Source organism: Mesocricetus auratus, unplaced genomic scaffold (genome assembly GCF_017639785.1).
Source record: "Mesocricetus auratus isolate SY011 unplaced genomic scaffold, BCM_Maur_2.0 Super-Scaffold_100021, whole genome shotgun sequence".
NCBI classification, from domain to species: Eukaryota; Metazoa; Chordata; class Mammalia; order Rodentia; family Cricetidae; genus Mesocricetus; species Mesocricetus auratus.
In genome coordinates, this window is record NW_024429202.1 from 30,108,626 (window position 1) to 30,135,059 (window position 26,434).

Genomic DNA, 26,434 nt, shown 5'->3' on the forward strand with positions numbered 1-26,434 from the left:
TGATTCATAACAGTAGCAAAGTTATGGTTATGAAGTAGCAACAAAATAATTTTACAGCTGGTATCACCACAACATGAGGAACTGTATTAAAGGGTCACAGCATTAGGAAGGCTGAGAACTACCACCTTGACAAAAGCCAGTAAATTGTTCTGCATTTTGTGTGTGTGTGTGTGTGTGTGTGTGTGTGTGTGTGTGTGTGTGTGTTGTACGCACATGAGTGTAATGTGGAGGCCAGAGCAGGACACTGGGATCACTCTCCACCTTATTATTTTGAGAAAGAGGTCTCTCACTGAACTGGAAGCTAACCATTTCAGGTTTCTGACATGGGTGCTAGGGATTCAAACTCTGGTCTTTATGCTTGTACAGCAAGCACGCCTATGTACTGAGCCATCTCCCCAAACTCGAATGTTAGATATCTAACTTATCATACCTATACATCATTTATGGTAGTATGATGGTTTATGGAAAGCAAGTATGCAAAAAGCTACTAACACTAAAGTATACATATAGCTTCTATTCAAAGAATTTCATTTCTAGGAATTTATTATACAAATTCACTTGTACATCTAATATACAAATGTGTATTAATTAGTGTACATTTAATGTACATCTAACTTAGAACAAATGTTCTAAGTTTTCCAGGTTAGTATAGTAGCCCACTACACCATGGAGTTTTTACTTAGTAATATATTTAAGAAATTATGTCATTTAGAAAAGTAATATTCTCTTCCTGAATCAAGTCAATCATAGCGTTAAAAGTGAGAACATTTCTAAGAACATTCTAGACCTTTCCTTAAACACAGGTGCTATTCTCCAACATCACTCTGAGGAAATTATAAAACCAAGATATCCCCATTGACTATATTCCCACTTGAGTACATCCTGTGTAACCTGGCTTGGAAGCAGGTTGGCAGGTCTATTTCGTTTTCCTTCCCTAAAAAAGATAGATTTGCTGTGAGTTCGAGGCCAGCCTGGTCTACAGAGCTAGTTCCAGGACAGTCTCCAAAACAATACAGAGAAACCCTGTCTCGAAAAACCAAAAAAAAAAAAAAAAAAGATAGATAGAAAATGTATTTCTATTCATGTCCAGCTACTGCCCACCTGGAATGTCAGCATAAATCTTACAGACTACCTAAAGTTATAAATCATTTAGAACTTTATGAGCTACATAAAACCCTACTTCTCATAGTTTCTCCTAGTTACAAACATTTGACTCAGGAAAGCAGAATAAATAACTTCTCACATTGGCAGTTAATTTCTAAATTTTTTGGTGAACATATGAATCACAAGGGAGTCTTATTTACATGCAGAATCGTATTCACAGTAAACCTGAGATCCTACAATTGGAAAAAGCTTCCCTGCAGTCCTCAATTGCCTTTCCATCACACTTTGAACTGCCAAGATCTATTCATCCAACATGCAAAGTTCTTCATAGTTTGTTCCCTTCCACTCTGACAGCATTATCACCTGATTAACACCTCCAAGAACTATCCTATACATTCTTAATACATACATCTAGAAACAGTCTTCTTCACTACATTTTAAGACTGAGTGTGAACTCCATATTCTCAAGATGATGTTTTATGCTATAATGATGATGTCATAAAGACACACATATATATATGTATATATATATATCATAGACAGACAGATTATAGAACAATTTAGGTAAGTATTAATGTTTTCTAGATATGTTTTCCTTATATATTTACTTGAACCTTAAAAATAAGCAATGTCTAAAGTTATCTCCACCAGTCTTCCCAGAGTCAGTCTGCCTGTCTATCTCTCTATCTCTCTGTCTCTCTGTCTCTCTCTCTCTGAGTGTGTGTGTGTGTGTGTGTGTATGTATGTATGTACATTTATGTATGTAAGACAACTTCAAGTGTCAGCCCTAGCCTTTTCACCTTGTTCTAGACAGGATCTACTGTCCGTTGCTGCATACATCAGCTGGCCCACAAGCTTCCAGGATTTCTCCTATCCCCACCTCCCATGTTGCACAGGATTTCTGCAATTACAGATACTTGCTATTATCTGGCTTTACATGGTGTGCTCGTTATTTTTGGTCAACCTGACACAAACCAAGTTCATACTGAGAAGAGGGGACCTTCAATTGAGAAAAAGCATACCTCCATGATCTCTGATTCAGTTCCTGCCTCCAGGTTCCTGCCTTGAGTTCCTACCCTGGTTTCTCTTTAAGACTACAACTGTGTGGTTGTTTGAATGAGATGTCCCCCATAAGTCTCATGCATTTGAATACTAGGTTCCCAGTTGGTGGCTATTTGAAATTACAAACAGTGGCCTTGATGAAGGAGATATGGCACTGGGGGTGAACTTAAGATTTCAAAAGCCTCTGCCATGCGCTCTCTGTTTCCTGTTTATGGAACAGGGTATGAGCTACCAGATGCTTCAGTGCCATGACTGCTGTCAGCAGCCAGCTTCCCACTATGGTGGTCATCAACTTGAACCCTCTGGAACTGTAAGCCCCAAATAAACCCTTTCTTCTGTAGGTTGCCTTGGTTGTGGTATTTTATCACAGCAAAAGAAAAGTAACTAACACAAACTATAAGCAGAAATAAACCTTTTTCTCCCCAAGTTCCTTTTGGTCATGGTATTTCATCACAGCAATAGAAATATAACTGGAATACATGAGTTCTAGGATCTAAATTCAAGTCCTCATCATATCATCCATTGAGTCGTCTCTCCAGGCTCTAGAGTTCTTTATACAGCAAGAAGGTGTCTTAGAGAAGCGTGCTAGACTAACAAAACTAAACTTTTCTTTATTCTTCTTAGTAGACTGAATAGTCGAGTGCAGATTCTACAAAACTAGGTATTAGGCTGGTCTAAGAATTAAACAGGAAAAATCTACCTGACACTTCATGCCAAAGTTGCTAACATCCCTCCCGTAGTTTTCAAAGCAATACTGTGGGTAGCAAAGAGAGGAGCACATCTGAAACTTCAGTTTCTGGCTGCCAGTTTCCACACCACATTCCAGTGATCTCTAATATCAATATCCATCAGAATAGCATTTGGTGTCTGCACAGACCTCAGAAAATACACATTCTCAACTGGGTAATAACACAACACAGTAAGATTTCCTCTGTGCATAATCCTATTTCCATTGCTTCTTTTGTTTGTTTGTTTTTGATTTTCAAGACGGTACTTCTCGGTGTAGCATTGTCTGTCCTGGAACTGGTTCTGTAGACCAGGCTGGCCTCAAACTCACAGAGATCTGCTGCCTTTGCCCGAGTACTGGGATTAAAGGCATGCAATGCCACGTCCCTGCCCATTACTCCTTAACGGCAAGACCTTAAGCATACTACTTCTCTGTAAATGGCTTCTTCATCTATTAAGTAGGGGTGATACTAATAGTACCTACACCTCATAAAGTTGTGTAATGGTTAAATGAGTATAAGTAATATGTATAAAGACTTAGAATACTACCTAGCATATAGTAAGCACTAAACATTATTATCAGTATAAATTCCCCTCACTAATTCAAATTATCTAATCAGCCATCAAGTTATACTGACCTTTTCACTAGAAGATTTCTTATAATTTCATACACACAATATCAGCTTTAGTTCACAGTATCAGATTGCAACAGTTATATCTATTCACCAAACAAAATTTTATATAGCTATTAGCCATACTAAAAAGCAATAATCATGTATAGGGAAAACAAATAGAAAACAAAAACATACAAGTTCAACTTTCAATTAATCTATGAAGTCCAGAGCACATAAGTATAGCACAGCATAATTAGCACTTTGTCACTGTAAACACAGTTACACTATAAGGACATAGGCAAAAAGGGGCTCCTATGTTTACTTGCCCCAAAAGGCTTAGAATCTAATTTCCATTCCTCAAAACCTATGAACACGCCTATATCGGTGCATTTAACACTGTGTCGCTTTTACTGGACATTCACTACCATAGCAACTTTACAATGTCTGAAGCAAACAATGAGGTGAAAGCAAATCTGAAGAGGACTAATACATGCATAAGTATTAAAAATCAAAATATAAAATGTAAGCATGATTGCAGAAGCCAAAGAGACAGAACAAAAGTTAGAGGAAGACTAAGGTTGTAGGTGTCACTGCCAAAAGTAGAAAAGCATACTTAAATCTTTTCAAGAGACCCCTTTCAGAATCAAACAAATACTGGGTGTCTCAAGAAAATGCAAATAATGGCTGAGCATCCTTAATCTGAAATTTCAAAACTGAAATCCTCCCAGTTCCAAAACTTTCTAAGAAACAACATGAAGCTACAAATGGAAAAATTCCAACCTGACCTCACTAGTCAAAAACCTGGTGCACCGAATGTGTTAAATAAAATTACCTTCAAGCTTTGTATACAAAGTTCACATGAAACATAAATGAATTTCCTATTTAGATTTGGCCCCTATCCCTGAGATGTATCATGTACATGCAATTTCCTAAAGTCCCCAAACTCTGAAATGGCAACACTTCTGATCTTAAGCATTTCTGATGGGTGATATCTAACCTGCATACACAAAACCACTTCAATATCTGCCTAAAGCCAGGGCCAGTGAGACGACTTAACTGGCAGAGGCACTTGTGCCTGAACCTGATGACCTGGGCTGATCCCCGGGACCCATATAGTGGAGGGACAGAGCCAACTCTCACAAGCTGCTCTCTCATCTCCCCAGGGCACAGCGGCTTGTGTACACCCGGGCAGGTAGGAACACAAATGTAACACATTATTTTTAAGAAAAGTAATTCCCTAAAGTCTCTGCAAGTGAGGAAGCTCTACAGCATAGAAACAATTAAGACATAAACAAATGTTGATTAGTGGATGGGGGGAAAGGGGGAAGAACATGAGGAAATTCAGGTAAAGAATGTGTGCTATATTCTGACATAAAAATAAGAAAAGCAAAGATAAATGAAATTTTAAACAAGGGGTAAAAAAAAGTGAGGAACATCCTATCTAGTGGGACTTTAATTTTTCAGTGAAACAGACGTTAAGATTATATGTTCAAAAATATCATCAAAAGGTCCGGGAGGCTAGGGAAGCATATAGGATCAAGATACAACAATATGTGTATAAAATGCTATCATGAAACAGACTATTTTGTGTTTAACTTTAAAAAGTTAGTCAAAAATGTATTATCAGGGTCAAAAAAATACAAGTATGAGAACCAGGATTCAGATCACAGCATCCATGTAAAACAGACTAGGCACAGCAGTGGAGTGTGTATCTGTAATCCCAGTACTGCAGAAGCAAGGGACAAGAGGATCACTGGGACATGATGGTCAGCCAGACTAGCTGAACTGACCAGCTCCAAGTTCAGTGAGAGACACTACCTCAAAAATCAGTAGAGAGGGATTGGGGGAGGGGAGAACACAGGACACAGACATGACTGGATGTCAACTTGTGGCCTCCAAATACATGTATACACTTACATATAGCACATATACAAGCACACACATAACACACAAAGTATCATTACTCTTAAGCAAACTGAAGTACATATGTATTTGGCAAATGTCTATTTATTATATTGTACAAAAATTGAAAATGCTGGAATGTTTTCTATTCAATTCTGAAACCTGATTCTGCAAAAGCAAACTAGGGTTAAGTCTTAGTTTTCTTTTATTAGGATTCTCTCCAAAAGTTTAGATTTACACACCCTTCAAAGTAGGCTTGAATTGCCTACCAGAAGATGTGGGTAACCATACAAAAATATTATAAATGCTGTGTATGTATTTATGACAAAAATAAGTACGTTTTGAGAATTCACTTCAAACAAAATATTAAAGCCACATTCAAGTGTTCCTTAAGGGGAAAAAAAAACCAACAACAACAAAACTTTCCAGTTAAGTCATTAGAATCCAACCTCCAGGATCTCATCTCCTTTCTACAATGCATTCTCTAAAGAAACAGCTTGCCTCCTCAATGCAGCATGAAACAATGGCCTTAGGAGAGGTAGTGTTTGTTTGTCAGGACCTCTTAGAAACACAAGATGGGGGCTAGCTGTTTTCTGAAGGCCTTTCTGGACCAAAGGGATTTAGTAATACAAGACTAAGGCTAACAGTGTAACTAAAACAAAAACAACTACCTTTCAAACTGCCTCCCGTGTAATTTTATATCCATAACCATGCCAAAGAGTATTGTCAAAAACAATTTTAAAACCCTACTGTCCACCAACAGTAAATTGAGGTACTCTTTTACAACAGAGTACGAACTGTCAAACTAACTCGAAGCAATAAGAATAAACTTTTCAAGCGTTAAGTAAGGAAGCTGTACAATAGCTGTTACAACTCCTCTTATATTAAGTTCCACAACAAGGCAGACTGTAAGGCATCTGTTCGTTTAAGAATATGATGAAAACTACTAGGGAAAGCAAGGAGTGAAGGGCATGTGACCCTTAAGGGAATAAATAACACTCGTTCTAATGGCCTCTACTTGTGGAGAACTTTAAAATCAAACTATTTGCAAACAAACCAGGCAGAAGACAGAAAACAGATCCCGGAGACTTTCTTTGCCAGATTATATTCTGGGCTACAACAGTGATTCTTCTTGAAAAGTAAATAAAACATGTTTTTGAAACTGCCATTAAATGATATCAAAGTTTAAGATTTGAAAGGGATTGATGTAACATTCATCTTCTTATTTTCTTTCTCAATAAAGACCGAAGGATTTAGTTCATTGCTCAATTAAAACACAACTTGACATAACTCCCTTTTATACTAACAAATAATATATTCTACTTTGAAATTACTGTGACTTTATTTCCTGAAAGTGAACAAAACGTACTAGAATTCCTAAAGACTAATAGAATAAATTTAAAACGACTATTGTGGGACACACAGATCTGCGGGGAAGGGGGGCGGTAAGAAAACGTAGAACACTGTCACTTGTGCAAACTTTTCTTAAAGTCTAAATCCTTGACTGAAGGACATATATAAATACATATATATTTATGTGCATATACGTTGGCGTTTTTAGGTATCAAGCGCACGACAGCCGCCTATTTGAGACTTAAGTAACTTTTTCAAACAAAAGCCAGCCTACCCTGCCTTTCTTTTATACAAAACTCTAAAAGAAATTATGAGGTTTTCATGCAAAACCTCAATGTCTGCCTTCACCTGCCTCCCAGGCTAGAAAGAAGAGACCAAGGAGACCACCGAGACAGGAAAACAGGTTGAGTTTCCAAGTGCCTCAGCTTCACTGCACAGTGTCTCTAAACAAAACAGTCTCCCAACAACCAAGCTGAGGCGGGAAGCGAAGCGGTCACCATAGGAACTGGGCTCGCCCCTGAACTCCCCAGAAACTAGAGTCAGGTTTGTTCCTGGAAGCCGTCGGCTACACGCGACGCAGCCGCTCAAGCAGCGATGCCCACCGGGGCCACCGTCAGACCCCAACACCTCTCCCCACCCTCTTGCAGCCGCCCCGGGGTGGGCCTCCTGTAGCCCGGCGCACCTTGGCGGTTTCTACCTGGAGCTCTGGAGCCCTCCCTCGGCCTCCCGAGCCGTCCTCCTCCCGAGAGCTCATCCCGGCTACTGAGGGCCCGCCCGCCCAGCGGGACATCCAGACCGGCCCCCGCCACCATCCTCCGCCCCTGACTCCTCCTTCCCACCTCGTGGGCCCCGCCCCGGCGGAGGCGGAGGCTCGGCGGGTCGCAGCGGGAAGAGGGCGGGAGCGGTTAGCTCCCGGCTGGCCGACGCCCCGCCCTCACGCTCTGTACCTGAGGGGGGCTCTCCTTCCACCTCCCCGGCGCCTCCGCTCCGCTTCCGTCCGGCGCGCCCCCAGCCCCCGTGCGCACGCGTACCTGGCTCGACACGCCCCCTCGCGGGGACTACAAGTGGTGCGCGCGCGCACCCGAGCACGTAGCGACGTGCACAGCCGCCTGCCCGCCTTTCAGGGCTCCGACCAGAGAGGCCTTTTCCTGGCCCATCCGCGCCGCGCAGGCGCACGCCCACGCAGCGCCTAGATGGCCGACCCGTGCGTCCTGTCTCCTAGTAACCATCCTCTAGCCCCGCGCCTTTACGGAAGCTGCCGGGGCGCGCATGCGCGGTGGCCGTCCCTTAGCGCTTAGAACACCTGTGGCTTCCAGGCCAACAGCGGGTCACTGGAGCCCGAGGCGTTCCTGCTGAGGGAAACGGTTACGCCCTAGAGCTGCTGACAGCGTCAGGAAGCTGTTCTGGGGGAGCCTTCAGGTGGGGTTCCCTGGTGCAGCCTCCCAGAGGGACCGTGGCGGCTGAGGGCCGCCCCTCCGCCTGGGTCAGGATGGAACTGGGAAGTGTCAGCCCCAGCAACAAACTCTCACGTTCCAGGCTGGCCAGGTCCCTCGCTAGGAAGCCTGGCGATGAGACGCAAGAAAGGATATAAAACCCCGCGAGATGTTAAACATTGTATCTAGGTTTTTGCCGCAAGTTTTGGCTTCTATCAGAGGGCAGACTTCGGCCTTCGTTTAGCTTAACCGGGGCGGTGGTTTTGGCTATCCGACTGCGTTAAAATCGCATCTTGAAATGAAAAAGGTGGAAAGAAACGAGCGCTGGTCTAGGCTGCCAGTTTTCAAAGTTGAGCTTGGAAACATACTTTCTCTTAATGCTTCTGGGGGTTTCACCTCTTCTCTCCAGCTTACGAGAAGCTTATCTTTCTCCCTCTGTTTTTGCATCTTTTTATTAGAATGTAAAGTAAGTGGGTTTCACGGCGGCGTTTGCGTTCACAATGTGTTTGTTGATTTTTCTGCCCTTTCTGTCCCCATCCGCTCCCCACTTTAGCCTCTCTACTCCAGTGGTTCCCCCACCTGCTCTCAAGTCACAAGTGTCGTTACTCCCTACACCCCTTTTTTCGTTCCTCACCTTGCATCTTCATGACCTATTCCCGCAACTCGCGCCCTTAAGTCCCCCCTTCTTACACATTTAAAGCTGGAATCCGCAGGCAAGAAAGAACGTGTGGTATTTGGCTTTGTGAGTCCGGGTTATCTCGTTTAACACATTTTCCAAATCCTCTACTTTTCCTACAAGTTTCACGACTTCATTTTTCTCCATGGTTAACTGAAATTCCATTGCATATGTATAATGTTTCCTTTATTGATTTGTTTGATCAGGATGTCCATGCCGGATCCACTTGATGACTATTGTGAGTAGGGCAGCAATAAGCATGGATATGCAAGTGTCTCTGCGATGGGGTGTGGAGACCTTTGGCCATGGGCCAGAAGCTGTGTAGCTAAGTCATGAGTTTCTATTTTTAGTTTTTTGAGACGTCTTCACACTGTTTTCCAAGGTCTTCATATCAGTTTGCACTGTACAAAGGCTTCCCTTCTCCACATCGTTGCCAGCATTGTTTTCTTCATAAGAATAGCTGTTCTGATTGGGGTGAGATAGAATCTCAGAGTAGTTTTTAATTCTCAGCATTTCTCTGGTGCTGTTGAACACTTTTTAAGACATTTGTTGGTTATATATGTTTTCTTCTTTTGAGGATGGCACATTTCATTAGCCCGTTAATTGACTGGCACTTTTATAAAACTTTTGGGGATTTAATTTTTTTCAGGTCTTTGAAAAGTTTATCTTTTCTGTTTTGTTTTGTTTTGGTTTGGTTTTTGGTTTTTACGAGACAGGGTTTCTCTGTGTTGTTTCAGAGGCTATCGGTCCAGCCCGGCCTCGAACTCACAGAGATCCGCCTGCCTCTGCCTCCCGAGTGCTGGGATTAAAGGCGTGCACCACCATCGCCCGGCGAAAAGTTTATCTTTAATTTTTAAAATTATTCTATGTGTACTGGTGTTTGTCTGCATGTATGTTTGTGTACCACGTATGTGCCTAATGCCCACAGAGGCCAGAAGGGGAGTTGGATCCCCGAGAAGTGGAGTTACAGGTGGTTGTGAATCACCTTGTGGGTGCTAGGAATTGAATCAGCATTCTCTGGAAGAATGGCTCCTAACCACTGAGCCATCTCTCCAGGCTGTAAAGTTTAGCTTTTATCCTCTTGTCAGAAGTGCAAGTTGCAGGCTGGAGAGATGGCTCAGAGGTTAAGAGCACTGGCTGCTCTTCCAGAGGTCTTGAGTTCAATTCCCAGTAGCCACTTGGTGGTTCACAACCATCTGTAATGAGATTTGGTGCCCTCTTCTGGCCTTCAGGTAGAACACTATATATATAACATAAACCTTAAAAAAAAAAAAGTACAGCTAGCAAAAGATCACACATACACTTTAATGGGCATGACTGTTAGTGAACATGTTCACTAGGCTATAAATTTCCTTTCTTTACTATTCAGAAGTTTTTTCTGTGATCCCATCTGCCTGCCTTTTCTAACAGATGATCATACAAGATTTTTGCAGTTTTTTGATGCCATAGTTTAAACTTGTGCATTTGGAAAGTAAAGTCATAAGAATTCTTGTTTCTTGCTGGGCGGTGGTGGCGGCACATGCCTTTAATCCCAGAACTAGGGAAGCAGAGGCAGGCAGATCTTTGAGGCCAGTCTGGTCTACAGAGGGAGTTCCAGGACAGTCTTCAAAGCTACACAGAGAAAAACCCTGCCTAGAAAAAAAAAAAAAAAAAGGAAAAATTCTTGTTTCTTGTTTCTCCTCTGTAAATACTCACGTTTCCATAAAGTATCACAAGCAAACAAATTTGTTAATTTTTTCAGGGAAGTACCCTTAAATATAACTCTTATTTTTCAGTATCCCTATTTTTTCATAAGGTATTTTTGTCTTTACATACTATATTTTATACCATTTATTTTCATAAATTATATTCTTTGTAAGCATTACTAGATGTTATAAAACTAATTTTAGTGTCCTAATTATTTTAGATAAGATAGACAGAAGACCCAGGGAGCATGTTTCTTCTGAAATAACAGTAATTGATTTTAAAAATAAAAATAATAAAGAAACATGGGCTCTCAAAGACCATCCTGAAACATTGGGGGGAGGGGAATAATATATAATACATAAACTGAGCTCAGGAATCTGGAGTAGGATTTTTGAAAACATATAAGAAAGAATGTACCAATTTCAAAACTTACCAGTCAGGTTGGGCATGCAGTTCGGTGATAGAACACACACTTAGGGAAAACCTGCTTTGATGCTCCCATGAAAACCACTCTTGGTTGGAGTTGAAGATTTGAGGGGAGAGAATGAAGATTATTAATAGTAGATAGAGGAGGGAGCAGAGTCTTAGCTTGCATTATATTGCTATGATAAACACCATGACCAAAGGCATGAAAAGGAAAGGGCTTATTTGGCTTATACATCCTGATCACAGTCAATCATTAGGGGAATTGAAGGCAGGGACTCAAACAGCAGTAGAGGCAGGAACCCTGCTGTTAACTGGCTTGCTCATCCAGCTTTCTTATACAACTCAGAACTATTGCTCAGAAGTGCCCTGCCCACAGTATTCTGGGCCCTCCCACACACATCTCTAAATCAAGAAAATGCCCCACAGGCTCACCTACAGGCCAATCTGAGGGAGGCAATGCCACAATTAAGATTCCCTCCCTTCCAGATACGTTTAGGTTGTGTCAAGTTGACAAAAATTAACCAGCCCACTTAGAGTTTTAAAACAGTTAAGCCCTCTGTCTCTGCCTCATAGGTGTTACTGCAGAATCTATAGGGAAAAAAATGTAAAGAAAAGATCCATTTCGAGGCCAAGAGTGTAAAGAGTTTCTTTTCTTTTCCTATCCAGGACTACTAGCTTCCTCCCCAAAGCCAAGGAAGTGAGAGTTTCCTTCTTTCTGGAAATCCCAAGAGTGGTGAGTACTCCACCCTATCCCACCTAACCGTAGCCCTCCTTACTCTTCTGACAGGCTAGGCTTTTCAGCAGTTTGATTGAAAACTTCTCTGTTTGCCTTCTCTGTATCTCTGGACCTCTTAGTGCACATATGTTAAGTTACTTGATACTGTCTGTTCCCACAGCTTACTTTGCTGTTTTCCTTTAAATTTGATATTTTCCAGAGAGAGAGAGAGATGCCTCTGTGTGTGTGTGTGTGTGTGTGTGTGTGTGTGTGTGTGTGTGTGTGTGTGTGTGTGTGTGTGTGTCTGTGTGTCTGTGTGGAGAGAGGGGGGGAGGGAAAGAGACAGAGACAGAAGGAGAGAGAATGTATGCTGGCAACTGAGCCTAAGGCCTCCTGTGTGCCAGGCAACCTCTCTGCTACCATCCTCCTCACTACTGTAGAGTTTCTATTCATTCCATTGGTCATGCTCACCTCAGCCACCACTCTGCTCAACTTAAAATTGTTTTTTGTTTTTTTGTTTTTGGTTTTTTCCAGACAGGGTTTCTCTGTATTGTTTTGGAGGCTGTCCTGGAATTCACTCTATAGACCAGGCTGGCCTCGAACTCACAGAGATCTGTCTGCCTCTGCCTCCCGAGTGCTGGGATTAAAGGCATGCGCCACCACTGCCCAGCTAAAATTGTTTTCTGATGCCAGGATTTGTATACATGTTTGTAATCCTAGCAGTTGGGAGATAGAAGCAGATGGATTAGGAATTAAAGCCTCCAGTGACTCCAAGGCTAACCTGGGCTACATAATACCCAGTTTCAAAAACTAAAAAAAATTGTGGATATTGAAAAGCTAGCCCAGTGGTTAAGAACACTGGCTGCTCTTCTAGAGGACTCAGATTCAATTTCTACCATCTACAAGGTTATTCATTACCATCTGTAACTCAAGTTCCAAAGGATCTGATGCCTCTTCTGGCCTCCACGGGAAGTACATACACATGGTGCACACATTAAATATAGGCAGAACACCTATACACGTAAAATAAAAATACATCTCTACAACAAAAATTAAAGTCATATTTTTCATTATTGAAAGTCTGATTTTTAAGAAAAATCTTCCATTATAAAACACACCACATCTATGCCAGACCATGGTGATGCATGCTTTTAATCCCAACACTCAGGAGGCAGAGGCAGGCAGATCTCTGAGCTCAAGGCCAGCCTGGTCTACAAAGGAGTTCCAGGACAGCCGGGGCTGTTACACAGAGAAACCCTTTCTTGAAAACAAACAAAAAACAAGCCAAAACAAAACATATCCTGTGAATACTTTGCTTTACCATTATCTTGGGAATGTACAAAATAGTTTAAATAACTGTGTTAAAGAACTAAATTCTATAATTCATGACATTTCTAGGTTTGTTCCTATTAGCTTCTTTGGCCTCTTGGTTACAGGTTATAATTCTTCCTGTTTGTTTTCATGCCTTAAAGTTTGTTTTCAATCTTTAGACTTAGTTTGAATGCCAAATAATAGGTTTATATAAAATTTGCATGCATACATAGATGAAATTGCAAAATCGTGTTTTTGGTTTTTCCTCACATTTTCCCCCCCACCACCCCCACTTGTTCCTTTCCTCCCCCCCACAATACTCCCCCTTCTACTTTCATATCATATAGTTTTTTGCATGTATGTGTGGTTTATGTGTATATGTGTTTACATGTGTACAGGAGCACATTCACATGTACATACAAAGGTGTCCTGAAGTTGATATCTGGTATCCTCCTTGATAACTCTCTTCTTTAGTTTATTGAGGCAGGATCTTTCAAGGTCCTCGAGCTTTCTAATTCTAGCTGATAACCAGCAAACCTGCCTCAAGGATGCTGTCTGTCTCCCCAGGTGCTGGAATTGCTGACAGCTGTCAGGTCTTGCCTGGCTTTTCTGTGGATTCAAATTCTAGATCTCAGGCTTGATGACAAGTGTTTAATACACTGAACCATCCCCTGGTCACATGTATAGTCTTCTAGAATTTATACTATGCATGTGAAAGAAAGTGTTGTATTTGTCTTTCTGAGTCAGATTTATTTTGCTCAACATAATGTTCTATAGTTCCATCCATTTTTCTGCAAGTGACATAGCGTCATTATTCTTGATGTCTGAAGAAAACTCAATTGTGGATATATACCACTTTTCCTGTTGTTAGGTATCCAAGCTGGATCTATATCTTGGTTGCTATGAATAGGGTATAGATATACAAATATCTCTCTGAAGTGATGACTTATATTCCTTTGGGAATATACACAAGAGTGATATAGTTGGATCCTGTGGTATTTCTATTTTTAGTGATTTTTGAGGACTCTCCATACTTATTTCCATAATGACTGTTCCTGTTTCCATTCCAACCAGCAGTGAATAAGGATTCTTCCTTTCCTTTCCTCCTCAACCTTGAAGCAGGCAGATCTCTGTGAGTTCGAGGCCAGTCTGGCCTACAGAGGGAGTTCCAGGACAGTATTCAAAGCTACACAGAAAAACCCTGCATAGATAGATGACAGTGCAGTTTTAATTAGAATTTTTCTGGAACTAAGGATATTTGGTGATTATTTAACATACTAGAAATGAATTAAAAGTTTTTATCAGCAAGAATGATAGTCTGAGAGAAATTGAGGAGCTGTATTTTTTTAAAGGAATAAACAAAATCAAGAAAACCTTTTTAAAAAAACTTTCAGGGACTGGGCCCAGCAGTTAAGAGCACTTGTGGCTCTTTTAGAGGACCTGGCTTTGGTTTCCAGTAGCAACATGGTGGCTCACAAACATCTTTAATTCCATTTCCAGGAGACCTGATGCCGCCTTCTGGCCTCCATGGGCACTGTGTATGCACATGGTATACATATATGGGCACACAGGCAAAATGCCACATACACACCAAATGAAACTAATTAATTAATTTAAAATAATACTTTCAAGAAGGCTGACAATATGGCATAACAGATAAAGACACTTGTCACCAAGTCTGGTAATCTGAGTTCAGTCTCAGGACCCACATGGTAGAGGGTGAGAATTGACTCTTACAAGTTGCTCTAAGTTGTTTTCTGACTTACACACACACACACACACACACACACACACACACACAGTAAATAAATGTAATTTTTAGAAGACCTTCAGGACTATGTAAATGGGAACTGAAGAGATCACTCATCATGTAAGAGTGAGTACTGTTCTTGCAGAGGATCCACATACTCAGCATCCACATAGGGTGATTTACAACAGTCTGTAACTAGCTTTAGGGGGATCCAACACCCTGTTCTGGTCTCTCTTGGAACTGCACCTACATACACAAATCCACACATAGGCATGTAATTAAAAATAAAAATAAAATCTTCTCCTAAAAAAGAACACACGTGCTGGAGGGTAGAAGGTGGTTTCCTGTTTTCAGCACCACTTAAAGAATCATTGCGATGAAGTTGTTGACATTCCAATTGCTTTCACTTACTACCTGATTTTCTTTTCAGTAATCACATTGAAGAAGCATTTCCACTTCTTAAAAGGGGTCCTCACACTCCCTTGATGTTTGACCAGCTGTCCCAATGGGATTTTTGCTAAGTAAAGCTTCCACTCAAACATCTGCTGTGCTGGTGAATTCAGAAGTGAGCGATCACTTAATGCAAGGAGCTGAGAAGAGTGGATTGGAACCAGTGACGCGGTTATTTCAAAACACCAACAAAATAAAGTTAGAAGACACAAACCAAGAAAACTTCACAAGAAAGGAAGGGACTAACACAGGATGGAATTCCATAAGCTATGTGAAGGAGAACGATGGCCTTGTAATGACAGATTTGGAATGAAGTCACCTGGACACATTACCAGAGAAATCAAAAATTGATTTTGATTAGAGGATGTGTTCAATGTAGCTGAAGTCCATTAGCCTAACAAAAAAAAAGGAAGGAAGGGAGAAAAGGCCCTCCTGAATCCAAAGCAGATTTCTTCGGTGTATATCCTATCCCTGTCAAACACCACAGTTGTTTTTACTAACAGTATTTGATACTAATGCACTTTACCGTAATATAATAAAGATCTTTTGCAAGTGGTATGAAAGGGGAAGCTAAGCAAAGCATGGCTGTTTCACACCTTTTCTGGCGAAGCGCTTTCATATGCTGCACTTCAAGTTCAGGGGTTTGCTTTGGAGTCCCTTACCTTTCACATGGTCAGGAACTCTTTCTGTTCTGTGAGAGAGCACTGTTGATGGCTCCTTAGAAAAGAACAGTGAGCCACCTCTCTTCAGAAACATTTCACACTCATGTCTTTTTCTGCCATGTTGCCTTTATTTCAGAGCTAGGGTGTAGTTCTTTCCAAGTTAAATGTGTTCATCGTGTAGTAACTACCATTTTATAACAATATCTCATACAATAAAAGCAAAAACTTATATCTGTTGTTAAGATATATGTAGTCTGAAAAATTAGTACTGTCCCAAGCAATGGTAGGTGAAATTAAAACTATTTAGTATCTAGATATATGGTGAATTGTAATTATTTATATAATATGTGGGTTTTGTTGTTTGCTTGGTTTATTGTTGTTGTTTGGTTTTGGTTTGATGCTAGAGATTGAATCTAGCATGATAAACATGTAACTGCTACTGAGTTCCACCCCATGTTTTGAACATGTTTTTGCATGCTAATACTTAATAACTGTATGTATTGTCTAATTGCATTATCTCAATATTATTAAAAGATAGAGAAAAGGCATCTTGGGATGGGAGGGGAACAATATTTTATGAGGCAGGCCAATTCTAAAGAAATGAATCTTGAGCCTAGTATTAAAAACATAGTTAAATGATATATACTTCTTCTTATCCTTCACAAAACATAATTCTCTTTTTCTCTTCTTTTTATTTTTATTTTTCTCTATGAATGTTTTACCTATGTGGGTGCCTGGTGCCCAGTGAGGCCAGAAGAGAGCATCATATTCTCTCAGACTGGAGTTATAGTTGTGAACTTCCCTGTGGGTGCTAGGACTCAAACTTGGGTCCTCTGGAAGAGATGCTCTTAAGCATTAATCTGTCTCTCTAGACCTCAGAATATAACTCTTTAGAAAAGAAAAACATTGCAGAAATCATCCGTTGTTCACTGTGATAATTAATATTAACAGGCCACTCGGCAGGATCTAGAATCACTGAGGAGATAAATTCTAGGTGTGTCTATAAGGAGGTTTCTAGAGAGGTTTAACTGAATTGAAGTGAGAAGACCCATTCTGATTGTGGGTGGCATCATTCCATGTCCTGGGCTCCCAGAATAACCGCTGTGACCAGCTGCCTCATACTCTGTCATGTCTTATACTCTCAAACTATAAGCCCCGATAAATGGTTCCTTCTGAATTATGTTGCTTTCATCAAAGCAACATGTAATGAATTCACCTAATCTAGGAGAATTCTTGGTGCTGGAGATACAGCAAAATAACCACTGCATTCAACATGGTGCCAGAGAGAGGACACAGCATTATACAGCAAAGCATTCAGAAAGCCACAACAGCTATAACATAAACCTGATTGTAACAACTAGGAAGACTTCTCTGTGAGTGGTCATCCAAATAGATGATGGCATTGGTAATCCAGGTAAAGTGTAGCAGGATATAGTGATGGAATGAAGTGAGGTGTAACCAAGAAAATAAGGCGAGGGCAGATGCAAGGAGGTTTCATGGGGGCATGAAGGAACTCAGGACTGTAGATTTTGGATAGATCAAGTTTTCAAAGTATGGAACTATGAAATGGACCTAATTTTTTTAAATTTGGAAGCTCTCATGCCCTTCCCTAAATTATGCCATAGTATGTAAAACTGTGTTGTTGGTTTTGTTCCAAGACTGGTCTGTCCTGAGAGACTCCATTTTACAAGCAGCTTTGTCTCCATTTTGAAGATGGAGGATGACTCTGCACTTGGGTAAACATATAATCACCATCTGCCTTGCAGCCCCAAGAAACACAGACTAATAAATGACTTATTCTTGGGCATAGGCAGGAAGCCACCCCATAAATTTATCAAGGTAAATTGGTACTATAGGAGCACATGGCTGTATTAAAATCATACCAGGACTATCAGGTTGGCTCAGCAGGTAAGGCAAAATGCCACCAAGCCTGACAACTTGAGTTGGATCCCCAGAACCCATTTGGTGGGAGAAGAGAGCATGGTGTCTCCTGCATGTTGTCCTCTGACACCCACAGCATACACACAAAAAAATAAATAAAAACATAATAAAACACCAGGAAAACTGCACCCAAGAACTTAACTTACTAATACACAGGCCATGGAAATAGAGTAGCTCTCTCACTTGAACCTCACAAAGAGGCAGACACCTATACTCCGGTGGTGATGGCCTCGCTAACCTGTCATCTGGTCTTCCAGAGTGTCTGTGTCAAGAGCCTAGCAGCTCCCAGCTCTCCCAGGGACTTCAGCTCTGCTTTGTCCCAGCTGCCAACATAGGCTACTCAAGTTGCCATCTGCCTGCCTGTCTGCTTGTCTGAAACTGTTGTTGGTCCGTCCACCCATTTGCTCCTGCCCTTCACTACTGCAGCTGAACACAGCTGGACAGCTCAACTCTCACCCTGACTCTAACAGTAGCCACATCCCTTTCCAAAACTTTCAGTTGGTTTGGTATCAGACAGCCATGGACTCCTCTGCCATTTCTATCAGTTTCCCAGCTGTAGTCTCCCAGGCGTCTTGTTTCTTTAACCCTTTGTAGTCATCCTGTAACCTACATATATTCATGCGGATAGACTGATTTGCTGTGCAGTGTGTGTAATCTCAGAGTTAATATAGTAAATAAAATGTAAGTGAAGGAATCTAGGTTGAGCACCAGTGGCTAATGCCTTTAATCCCAGCGCTTGAGAGTCAGAGGCAGGAAGATCTCTGTGAGGCCATCCTGGTCTACATAGTTGGCAAGCCTGGCCAACAGGGTGAGAGATTCTATCTCACCCACAAAAAGAAGCTTGGTTTTTTTGAGACAGCGTTTTTCTGCATATCATTGGAGCCTATTCTGGCACTCGATCTGTAGACCACACTGGCCTTGAATTCACAGAAATCCGCCTGTGTGCTACCACCAACCCGCACAAAAAGAAGTTCTAAGAAGATCTGGTTGAAATGCTGCTTCCAACTGCTTTGACTCAAACTGCCACAGTAGCTAACCAGTACCTGCCTGAGAATGAATGGAGACCATTTTGCACTGCACGGTTTAGCCAACTTGCTGAAAGAAACCAGTGGAGGAGTCACCCAGCTTGCCCTTGTCATTGGTTAGTCACTCATATTTGAGACAGCCTGCTATCCTGCCATAGCTAGCAGAAAATACTGCATTGCTGCTACCTTGACTTCGGGGGAATTTCTCGTGTACTTGATCCGCAGAGGTTCTGTAGCTTTTCAGAAGGTATTTTCTAGTCAACAGCAATATGGAGCACCCACAGTAAACATCATTACTCCCTAATCCGTTCAGTCCAGTTTATTATTTGCTCTGTATTGTGGGTAACAATTATTCAAACTCATTTTGCCTTTCAAGGCTGATCTTGAATTTCTTCACATTCACTATGAAGAGATATGTAAAGACTCAGGGCAATGCCCGGTGTGTGACCTGCCTGCTCTGAATTTCTAGGACTTCCTCAAAACTCGCTCCATGAAATGCTCCACTATTCCTTTCGCTCTTGACAGCCCTCATCTCTAATGTCACTCGGGGAACCCCATCTGCACTGGATTTTACAGCTCTGGTAGTTATTCGAAAGTGGCCTGCGCCCTTTCCACGAGTCTAGTTTTGAATTCGTTGACCTGAGAAACACCTTTTAAAAACTAGCAGGGAAAGGAAAGAATTAGGAGCTCCAACTTCAGGCTTGGCCACGCCCTTTCTAAGTCCTGGGAGGTGGTACATCCAGGAGGCGGGCCTTCCCGGGGCGGGACTCTGTGGGGCGTGTCCTCCTGGAAGCTGTTCCTCACGAAGGCACGCCTCCATGGGCGTGGCTGGTGGGGAAGAACGGGGTCCCGCGTGCAGAGTGCTCCTGGCCGGGGTGTGCTGATTTGAGTTTTAGTTTGCAAGTAACAAAAGCTACGGACGCGACCGGAAGTGGCAGGTGGGTGAAACCGGAAGCAGATATAGCGGATTAATTGCTGGCTGTGGCAGCACTTGCTGAGCGGGCGTGGGTGCTGCGTGTACCACTTGTCGGTCACTTGGACCCCTCTGGCTAGTACTGAAAGCTCTGCAGGTTACCCTCGGTGCTCCAGACTTCTAATTTCACTATCATGAACAGTTGATGTCTAACAGGGTGGAGGATAAACTAAGCAAGGCATTGAATGCTAGTTCCGTGCCTGCCCACGAAAAGAATCCGTGATGAGATTCCCGGTTTGGGTCACATTGTCAGGAAGGTAGCGAATGAATAGTTCTGATAAGGCCTCGGGGAAAGGCGGGCCTGTGGTTTGGTTTTGCGTTGCTCTCTGTTCTTGGAGAAGCATGTTTGGCTGTGCAAAGTGTCTGCCAGCACATGGAAGTGCCTTCTGAGAAAAAATTATAACACTAATAATGAAGATGAAAACAGAGGGCTTGGGTGCTCGGCTGTACGGCTCAGACCTAGATTGAACAAGTTCCTGAGTTCAATTCCTTACACAGCTAAAGCTTTTACAATGTCAATCTAGCCGGACATTTAATCCCAGCACTCGGGAGGCAGAGGCAGGCGGATCTCTGTGAGTTCGAGGCCAACCTGGTCTACAGAACGATTTCCAGGACAGCCTCCAAAGCAATACAGAGAAACCCTGTCTGGAAAAAAAAAATCCAGTGTAGATGGGTGTACCAACCATACTCCAGGGCAGGCACCATGCCCAGTAGCTGTCCAACACAAAAGAACTCCGTGGACTTTTTGTTCCTTTTGTTTGGCATTTCTTGTCTTATTGGTCTTTTGCTTATTTTTACTTTAGTTTTCGTGGGTTTTATTTGTTTTTTAACGAAAACAAGAACAAAACGTATGGGTAGGGAAGTGGTGAGGTCTGGGAAAGGGGGGGAAGGGAAGGAACATGATCAAATACATGAAAAAAATTAACTAAAAAACCAGAGTGTAGAGAGAAGTGCAAGGTGACTTTGCAGAAGCAAAATTCTTCCAGGCTTCCGAAGGCTGGGCTGTTTTATTTAGTCGGGAGTCAGCCACAGGAGAACAGAATAAAAGGAGCACATTGGTCTCAGAGGGTATGTGTGTACCTTCAACCCTGAGGCAGAGACAGGCCACTCTCGTGAGCTTGAGGTCAGCCTGGATTACAGAGCTAGGACAGCCAGGGTGGAGTGAGAGTGGGCCTGTAATGTCTAAAATACTCTGTGGCATCTAAATCTTTTGTTCCATCTAACTCCTCAATCTTGACTCACCTGTCACCATTTTAATGAGGCATAGATTAACAATCCAATATAAACTTGACTCACAAAAAGATTTCCGGTCCTCCTCATTCTGACCCTACTTTTTCTTTTCCCTGTAACTCTTAACACCTTTATGTGGTTCGTTGATGAATCCCAACTGTCAAGAAAAATGCATGTATATGAAGAATTTGTCAAATTAATACCTTTGTTGTAGTTAATTCACACACTGTATATTTATGCCTGAGTAAGTGAAGTATTTTTAAACATTAAAATGCATGAATTAAACAATATGCTGTCCAAGCATTGGACTAACTCATGAATTAGATCAATTCTAGAACCCTTATAGAGATCTCAGTTTTGGCTGGTTAGTTGCAGACTATAATTAATTTATTAAGCTAAATTCCAGTTTGACACATCTTTTAGGAATCCTGTACACTTGAAAGAATGTGTATTAAATAAGCAAAAAAAATGGAAGAGAAAACCCTATAATCACAATTGTTTCAGTCCATCTCATATCAGTCTGATATGAATGGTTTATACATATTTAATTCAATCATCCTACCTGCTCTTCAATTGTATTCAATTGAAGACAATTGCATCAGAAAGAGGTTAAACTTTTTACCTAAAACCATTCAGTTAGTAAGTTGCAAAGCTTAAAATTTAAAAGCAACTATTCTACCTTAACCTCTATAAACAAGAGTGGCAATCTTTTTATTTGTTTTATTTTTTGTTGTTGTTTTCTTCTTTGAGACAGAATTCTCTATGTAGCCTTGGTTTTCGGGAACTAGCTTTGTAGTCCAGGCTGGCCTCGAACTCACAGAGATCTACCTGCCTCTGCCTCCCAAGTAAGAGTGGCAATCTTAACCTTAGGAAAGGATGTCACAAGGTCTTTTTCAAATCCCAACTTCCATGAACACATTCTAGTTTATTTGTATTCAACACATCCTGACAACTTTTCTTCACTGTTCCTCTCTTGGATCACTGTAGAAGAGGATATCTGGCCAGGGAGCTTAGACAATCACGGGGCTCCGGGTCAGTACCCTGTCTCAAAGAATACAGTGGAGCATGATAGAAGAGACTCGAAACATTGACCTCTGACCTGTGCATGCACAAATGTATGTGCACAAATAAAATAAAACTGGTATAAGCTAGGCAGTGGTGGCACATGCCTTTAATCCCAGCACTTGGGAGGCAGAGGCAGTCAGATCTCTGTGAGTTTGAGAGCAGCCTGGTCTGCAAAAGCTAGTTCCAGGACAGCCTCCAAAGCCACAGAGAAACCCTGTCTCAAAAAAAGCAAAAAAAAAAAAAAAAAGCTGATATAAAAATAAATTTAATGTTAAGTGAAAGCCAGGAATGGTAGCGTATGTCTATACTCAAGTTGAAGGTAAAGCAAGTGGACTATTTGAACCCAGAGGTTCAAGGTCAAATGGGTAAAATAGTGGTGTCTCATCTCAGGGTAGGGGAGGTTGCTTGAAATAACAGTATCATACACTTTTAGGGGAAAATGTGTATGTGTGAAAGCATATACACATGGACAGAAATAAAACAGGTTGGTTTTTTTTTTTTGTTTTGGTTTTTGTTTTGTTTTTTTGGGTTTTTTTTTTTTTTGAGACAGAGTTTCTCTGTGTTGTTTTGGAACCTGTGCTGGAACTAGCTCTGTAGACCAGGCTGGTTTCGAACTCACAGAGATCCGCCTGCCTCTGCCTCCTGAGTGCTGGGATTAAAAGCGTATGCCACCAACGCCCGGTAAAACAGGTTGTTTATACCAAAATATTGATTATCTCCAGGTGATAGACTTCTAGATTCTTTCACTTTCTTCTTTTTGATAATCTATTATTTTTCTCAATGAAAATGTATTGTGAATTCAAAAATAAATTATTTGGCTTTGTTGTTCATTACTAATTTACTCCATACTCACTATATGGAAAGTGTCCTCTTATTTCATTTTAGTTGACATTAAAGTTTATCTTCATTGATTTCCTTTGAGTACTCTTCTATGGAGCTGTTCAAGGCTAAGGGTAAAGCTGAAAGGAAAGGAAAGGAACTGGTCTGGACCCTGGGTTTTGAATAATCAGCAAATGACTAAAGATGGGCTAGAGCAGTGAGTGGTCCAGCCATCAGTAGCATTGGCTGTTCTTCCAGAAGACCTGGATTCCATCCTCAGTACTTACACAGTGGCTCACAGATGACTAAAGAACAGAATAACTAAAGGATAGAATTTAATTTCTTCTCATTGAATTAATTTTGTCTTCTTTTGCTTTGTTTCTAAAGGCATGCTAATCCCATTTTCAATGAAGAATTGCTTCCAGTTACTTTGTCACCACAAGATCCCAACAGCTGCCTTTAGAAACCCAGCAACACATGGGCTCATTTTACAGTCGATCTCCAATGATGTGTATCAAAATCTGGCTTTAGAAGACTGGATCCATGACCACATACATCTAGAAGGCAAGCCAATTCTTTTCCTTTGGAGAAATTCTCCCTGCGTTGTCATCGGTAGGCACCAGAACCCATGGCAGGAATGTGACCTCCATTTGATGAGACAGGAAGGTGTAAAGCTGGCTCGGAGGAGGAGTGGAGGAGGAACAGTGTACCATGACATGGGTAATATCAACCTGACCTTCTTTACCACCAAAGCTAAGTACGACAGAATGGAAAATCTGAAACTAACTGTCAGAGCTCTGAATGCTGTCCAACCCCACTTGGACGTGCAGCCTACCAAAAAATTTGACCTGTTACTCGATGGGCAGTATAAGATCTCAGGGACTGCATCAAAGATTGGCCGGGTTGCCGCCTATCACCATTGCACCTTGTTATGCAGTACCAACAGGACAGCTTTGTCTTCCTTGCTGAAGAGCCCATACCAAGGGATAAAGAGCCATGCCACTCCCAGCATCCCTTCCGTAGTCAAAAATCTTCGGGAAAAAGATCCCTCGCTGACCTGTGAAGTTCTGATGAGTGCCATTGCTGCAGAGTACGCTGCCCACCATCAAATTGACAATCACGTTAACGTAATAAACCCAGCAGATGAGACACAGTTCCCTGGAATAAACAGCAAAGCTAAAGAACTACAAAGCTGGGAGTGGGTATACGGCCGGACTCCTAAGTTTAGCGTGAACACCACATTTCATGTGCCGCATGAGCAGGCACACTTGGAAGTTCAAGTGTTCATGGATGTAAAGAATGGACTCATTGAAACCTGTGATATAAAAACACCTGATCATTGGTTGCCACTGGAAATAGGTAACAAATTAAACTCAAGTTTTATTGGCAGCAAATTCTGCCCCACTGAAACCACCCTGCTAACAAATATATTACTGAGAACTTGTCCAGATGACCAGCACTTACATAGAAAATGGAATATTCTGTGTGAAAAAATCAGGGGAATAATGTGATCCTGAGTGACTTTCTTTATATTGATAGTTTCTGTGATATTTAGAACATAAGATTGGACCAGGCTGGCCTCAAACTCAAGAGATCTGCCTGCTTCTGACCCTTAATTAAAGATATGTAACCCCATGACCAATGATTCATAAATGTGTTATCTTGTCTTTGGGCTTTCTTTTTTTGTTGTTGTTTGGTTTTTTTTTTTTTTTTTAAGACATGGTTTCTCTGTGTAGCCCTGGCTGTCCTGGAACTCATTATGTAGACTAGGCTAACCTTGAACTCAAGAGATCTGCCTCCCAAATTCTAGGATTAAAGCCATGTGCCACCACCTGGCAACCTATTCATTGGGTCTTTAGCCAGAGTGAATCAGCAATAGTGTATCCCCAAACATTCCTGATAAGATTCCTGTCCTGTCCTTATGTTTTTACTTTTCCAACTTTTTTTTTACTCCAAAACACCACTGTTGGCTGCTTCCTGCTTCTTAACTCTACAACTAAGCCATCCCCACACTTTTACCCCCACAGTACTGTATATTTATTGAGTGTCCACTGTATACCAAGTCCTATGTTGGCTGATGTTCACATACATGTCCTCTGACCTCAGGAACTGACAAGCTTAGTAAAGAGGTGTTTGAACATATCAGACTAAAATTAGAGTGAAAAATGGTTTTTAGAGGGAGCACACATAACATTTAGCTTTAAGTTGCAATTTTCATGCAAGTGTCCACATCTCAATCTGTAGCTCTCATGGTGGTCTGCTCCCTCCCTATAATAAATCTTTTATATTTTGCTCATCTCAAGTAACAGTTTTTGATGTTCTTTACTGAGAATTCCCCTTGGTGTAATCATTTAGGAACAGAGTACAGACTGGGTTTAGGAGAGTACTAAGCACTTAAGTTTGGTTTTGTTCTGAGGCCTGACCCAGACTCCATGAATGCTAAGAACATGCATTACTCACCTGCACCCCCAGCTGCACTCAACTCTCATATTTAAAAAGAAAGGCAGAGATGGGTGCTTACAGAAAACGGAATTTCAAAACAAGAGTGGCCAACTGGGTCCAACGTAACTGAAACACCAACTACTATAAAATTTCAAAAGTACCCATTAGGAAAAGATGGGGATTAAGAATGAGAACGGAGAAATGGGTATGATTCTGTAATATACACATGAAAATGCCACAGTGAAACACATCCCATTGTATAACTATCATATGCTGATAACTTAAGCATAACTTTTAAAAGTACACATTCAGAGCTGGACATGATGCACATACCCAAGTGTTAGCATTCAGGGGCGGAGGCAGGAAAACCACCATTCTGAGACCAACCCTTTGCTACAAAGTGAACGCCCAGTCCTAAGAAGGAAAGCACCCATGGAGTATGGTGGTATAATGGTTCCTCCCAACCTTAATGACCTCACTGCAGTGCTCTGGACAGCAGCCAACAGTGAATGAAGTTGAGTGGAACTTCTGGTGAGTAAATGCAAAACAACACCTCCAACAAGTTTTGTTCATGGAAAATAAAAAACAAAACAACAACAAAAATAGGGCAACAGCTTCCTGGGGATGTGGCTGTCACTGGCTTCTCATTGTCTAGGCACCTTGTCAGAACTGTGTGAAAGAGATTTTTTTTTCCTGGGTGACAAGGTCCTCCTCTGGCTGGTACCACAGCTACAGTCTTACCTTCTCCCAGCATGAGATTCCTAGGGAAATGCCAATTTATTGGAGGACCATTATTTCATCAGTCTAACAGCCACAGGGATGGGTAGAACAGTCTCTCTTTAGAGCATCTGGGCCCTGCCAGGACAGTTACATGAGGATAACTAAACAGGGTGAGTTGACTTTATGGAGCTCTGTAATGTTGGACATCTGAAAGCCAGAGAACATCTCCCAAAGGCTATCATTTATTTTTGTTTTTGGGCGCAAGGTATCACGTAGTCCAGGTTGGCCTCAAGTTCTCTAGAAAGACTAGAATGACCCTGAATTCTGGATCCACCAGCCTCTGCCTCCT

General features: G+C 41.6%; 3 protein-coding genes across 8 annotated transcripts in view; 2 read left to right on the forward strand and 1 right to left on the reverse strand.

Annotated features, from left to right (window-relative positions):
* The window catches only part of Tsga10 (testis specific 10), an 82,577-nt gene extending 74,788 nt beyond the window's left edge, over window positions 1–7,789 (reverse strand). For 3 of the 5 annotated variants that reach the window (XM_021230290.2, XM_021230289.2, XM_040729575.1), the window contains exon 1: window positions 7,444–7,535. In XM_021230290.2, coding sequence (XP_021085949.1) covers window positions 7,444–7,515 — 72 coding nt within the window. In that variant the 5' untranslated portion in view covers window positions 7,516–7,535. Of the gene's footprint in view, window positions 1–7,443; window positions 7,551–7,708 lie in introns of those variants that run through there. The other 2 variants (XM_005075386.4, XM_013117368.3) reach the window with 2 other exon arrangements.
* A 315-nt stretch (window positions 7,790–8,104) lies between these two features.
* Window positions 8,105–16,511, forward strand: CUNH2orf15 (chromosome unknown C2orf15 homolog). The gene is made up of 3 exons (XM_040729583.1): window positions 8,105–8,180; window positions 11,649–11,715; window positions 15,189–16,511. Exon 3 carries the CDS (start codon window positions 15,264–15,266, stop codon window positions 15,519–15,521), a length of 258 nt encoding a protein of 85 aa, XP_040585517.1. The 5' UTR covers window positions 8,105–8,180; window positions 11,649–11,715; window positions 15,189–15,263; the 3' UTR covers window positions 15,522–16,511.
* On the forward strand, window positions 8,160–24,561 carry Lipt1 (lipoyltransferase 1). Of its 2 annotated transcripts, XM_040729576.1 has the most exons (3): window positions 8,160–8,180; window positions 11,649–11,715; window positions 23,311–24,561. In XM_040729576.1, the coding sequence occupies exon 3, from the start codon at window positions 23,313–23,315 to the stop codon at window positions 24,432–24,434; it is 1,122 nt and encodes a 373-aa protein (XP_040585510.1). In that variant the 5' UTR covers window positions 8,160–8,180; window positions 11,649–11,715; window positions 23,311–23,312; the 3' UTR covers window positions 24,435–24,561. The 2 variants fall into 2 exon arrangements, with proteins under 2 accessions (XP_040585510.1, XP_005075441.1); XM_005075384.4 differs by lacking the exons at window positions 8,160–8,180; window positions 11,649–11,715 and adding an exon at window positions 19,651–19,774.
* Window positions 24,562–26,434: the final 1,873 nt, after the last annotated feature.

Excerpts from the sequence above, each read along its gene's own strand:
- CUNH2orf15 (XM_040729583.1), top strand. The coding sequence starts at position 15,264 with ATGGGATTTTTGCTAAGTAAAGCTTCCACTCAAACATCTGCTGTGCTG.
- Lipt1 (XM_040729576.1), top strand. The coding sequence starts at position 23,313 with ATGCTAATCCCATTTTCAATGAAGAATTGCTTCCAGTTACTTTGTCAC.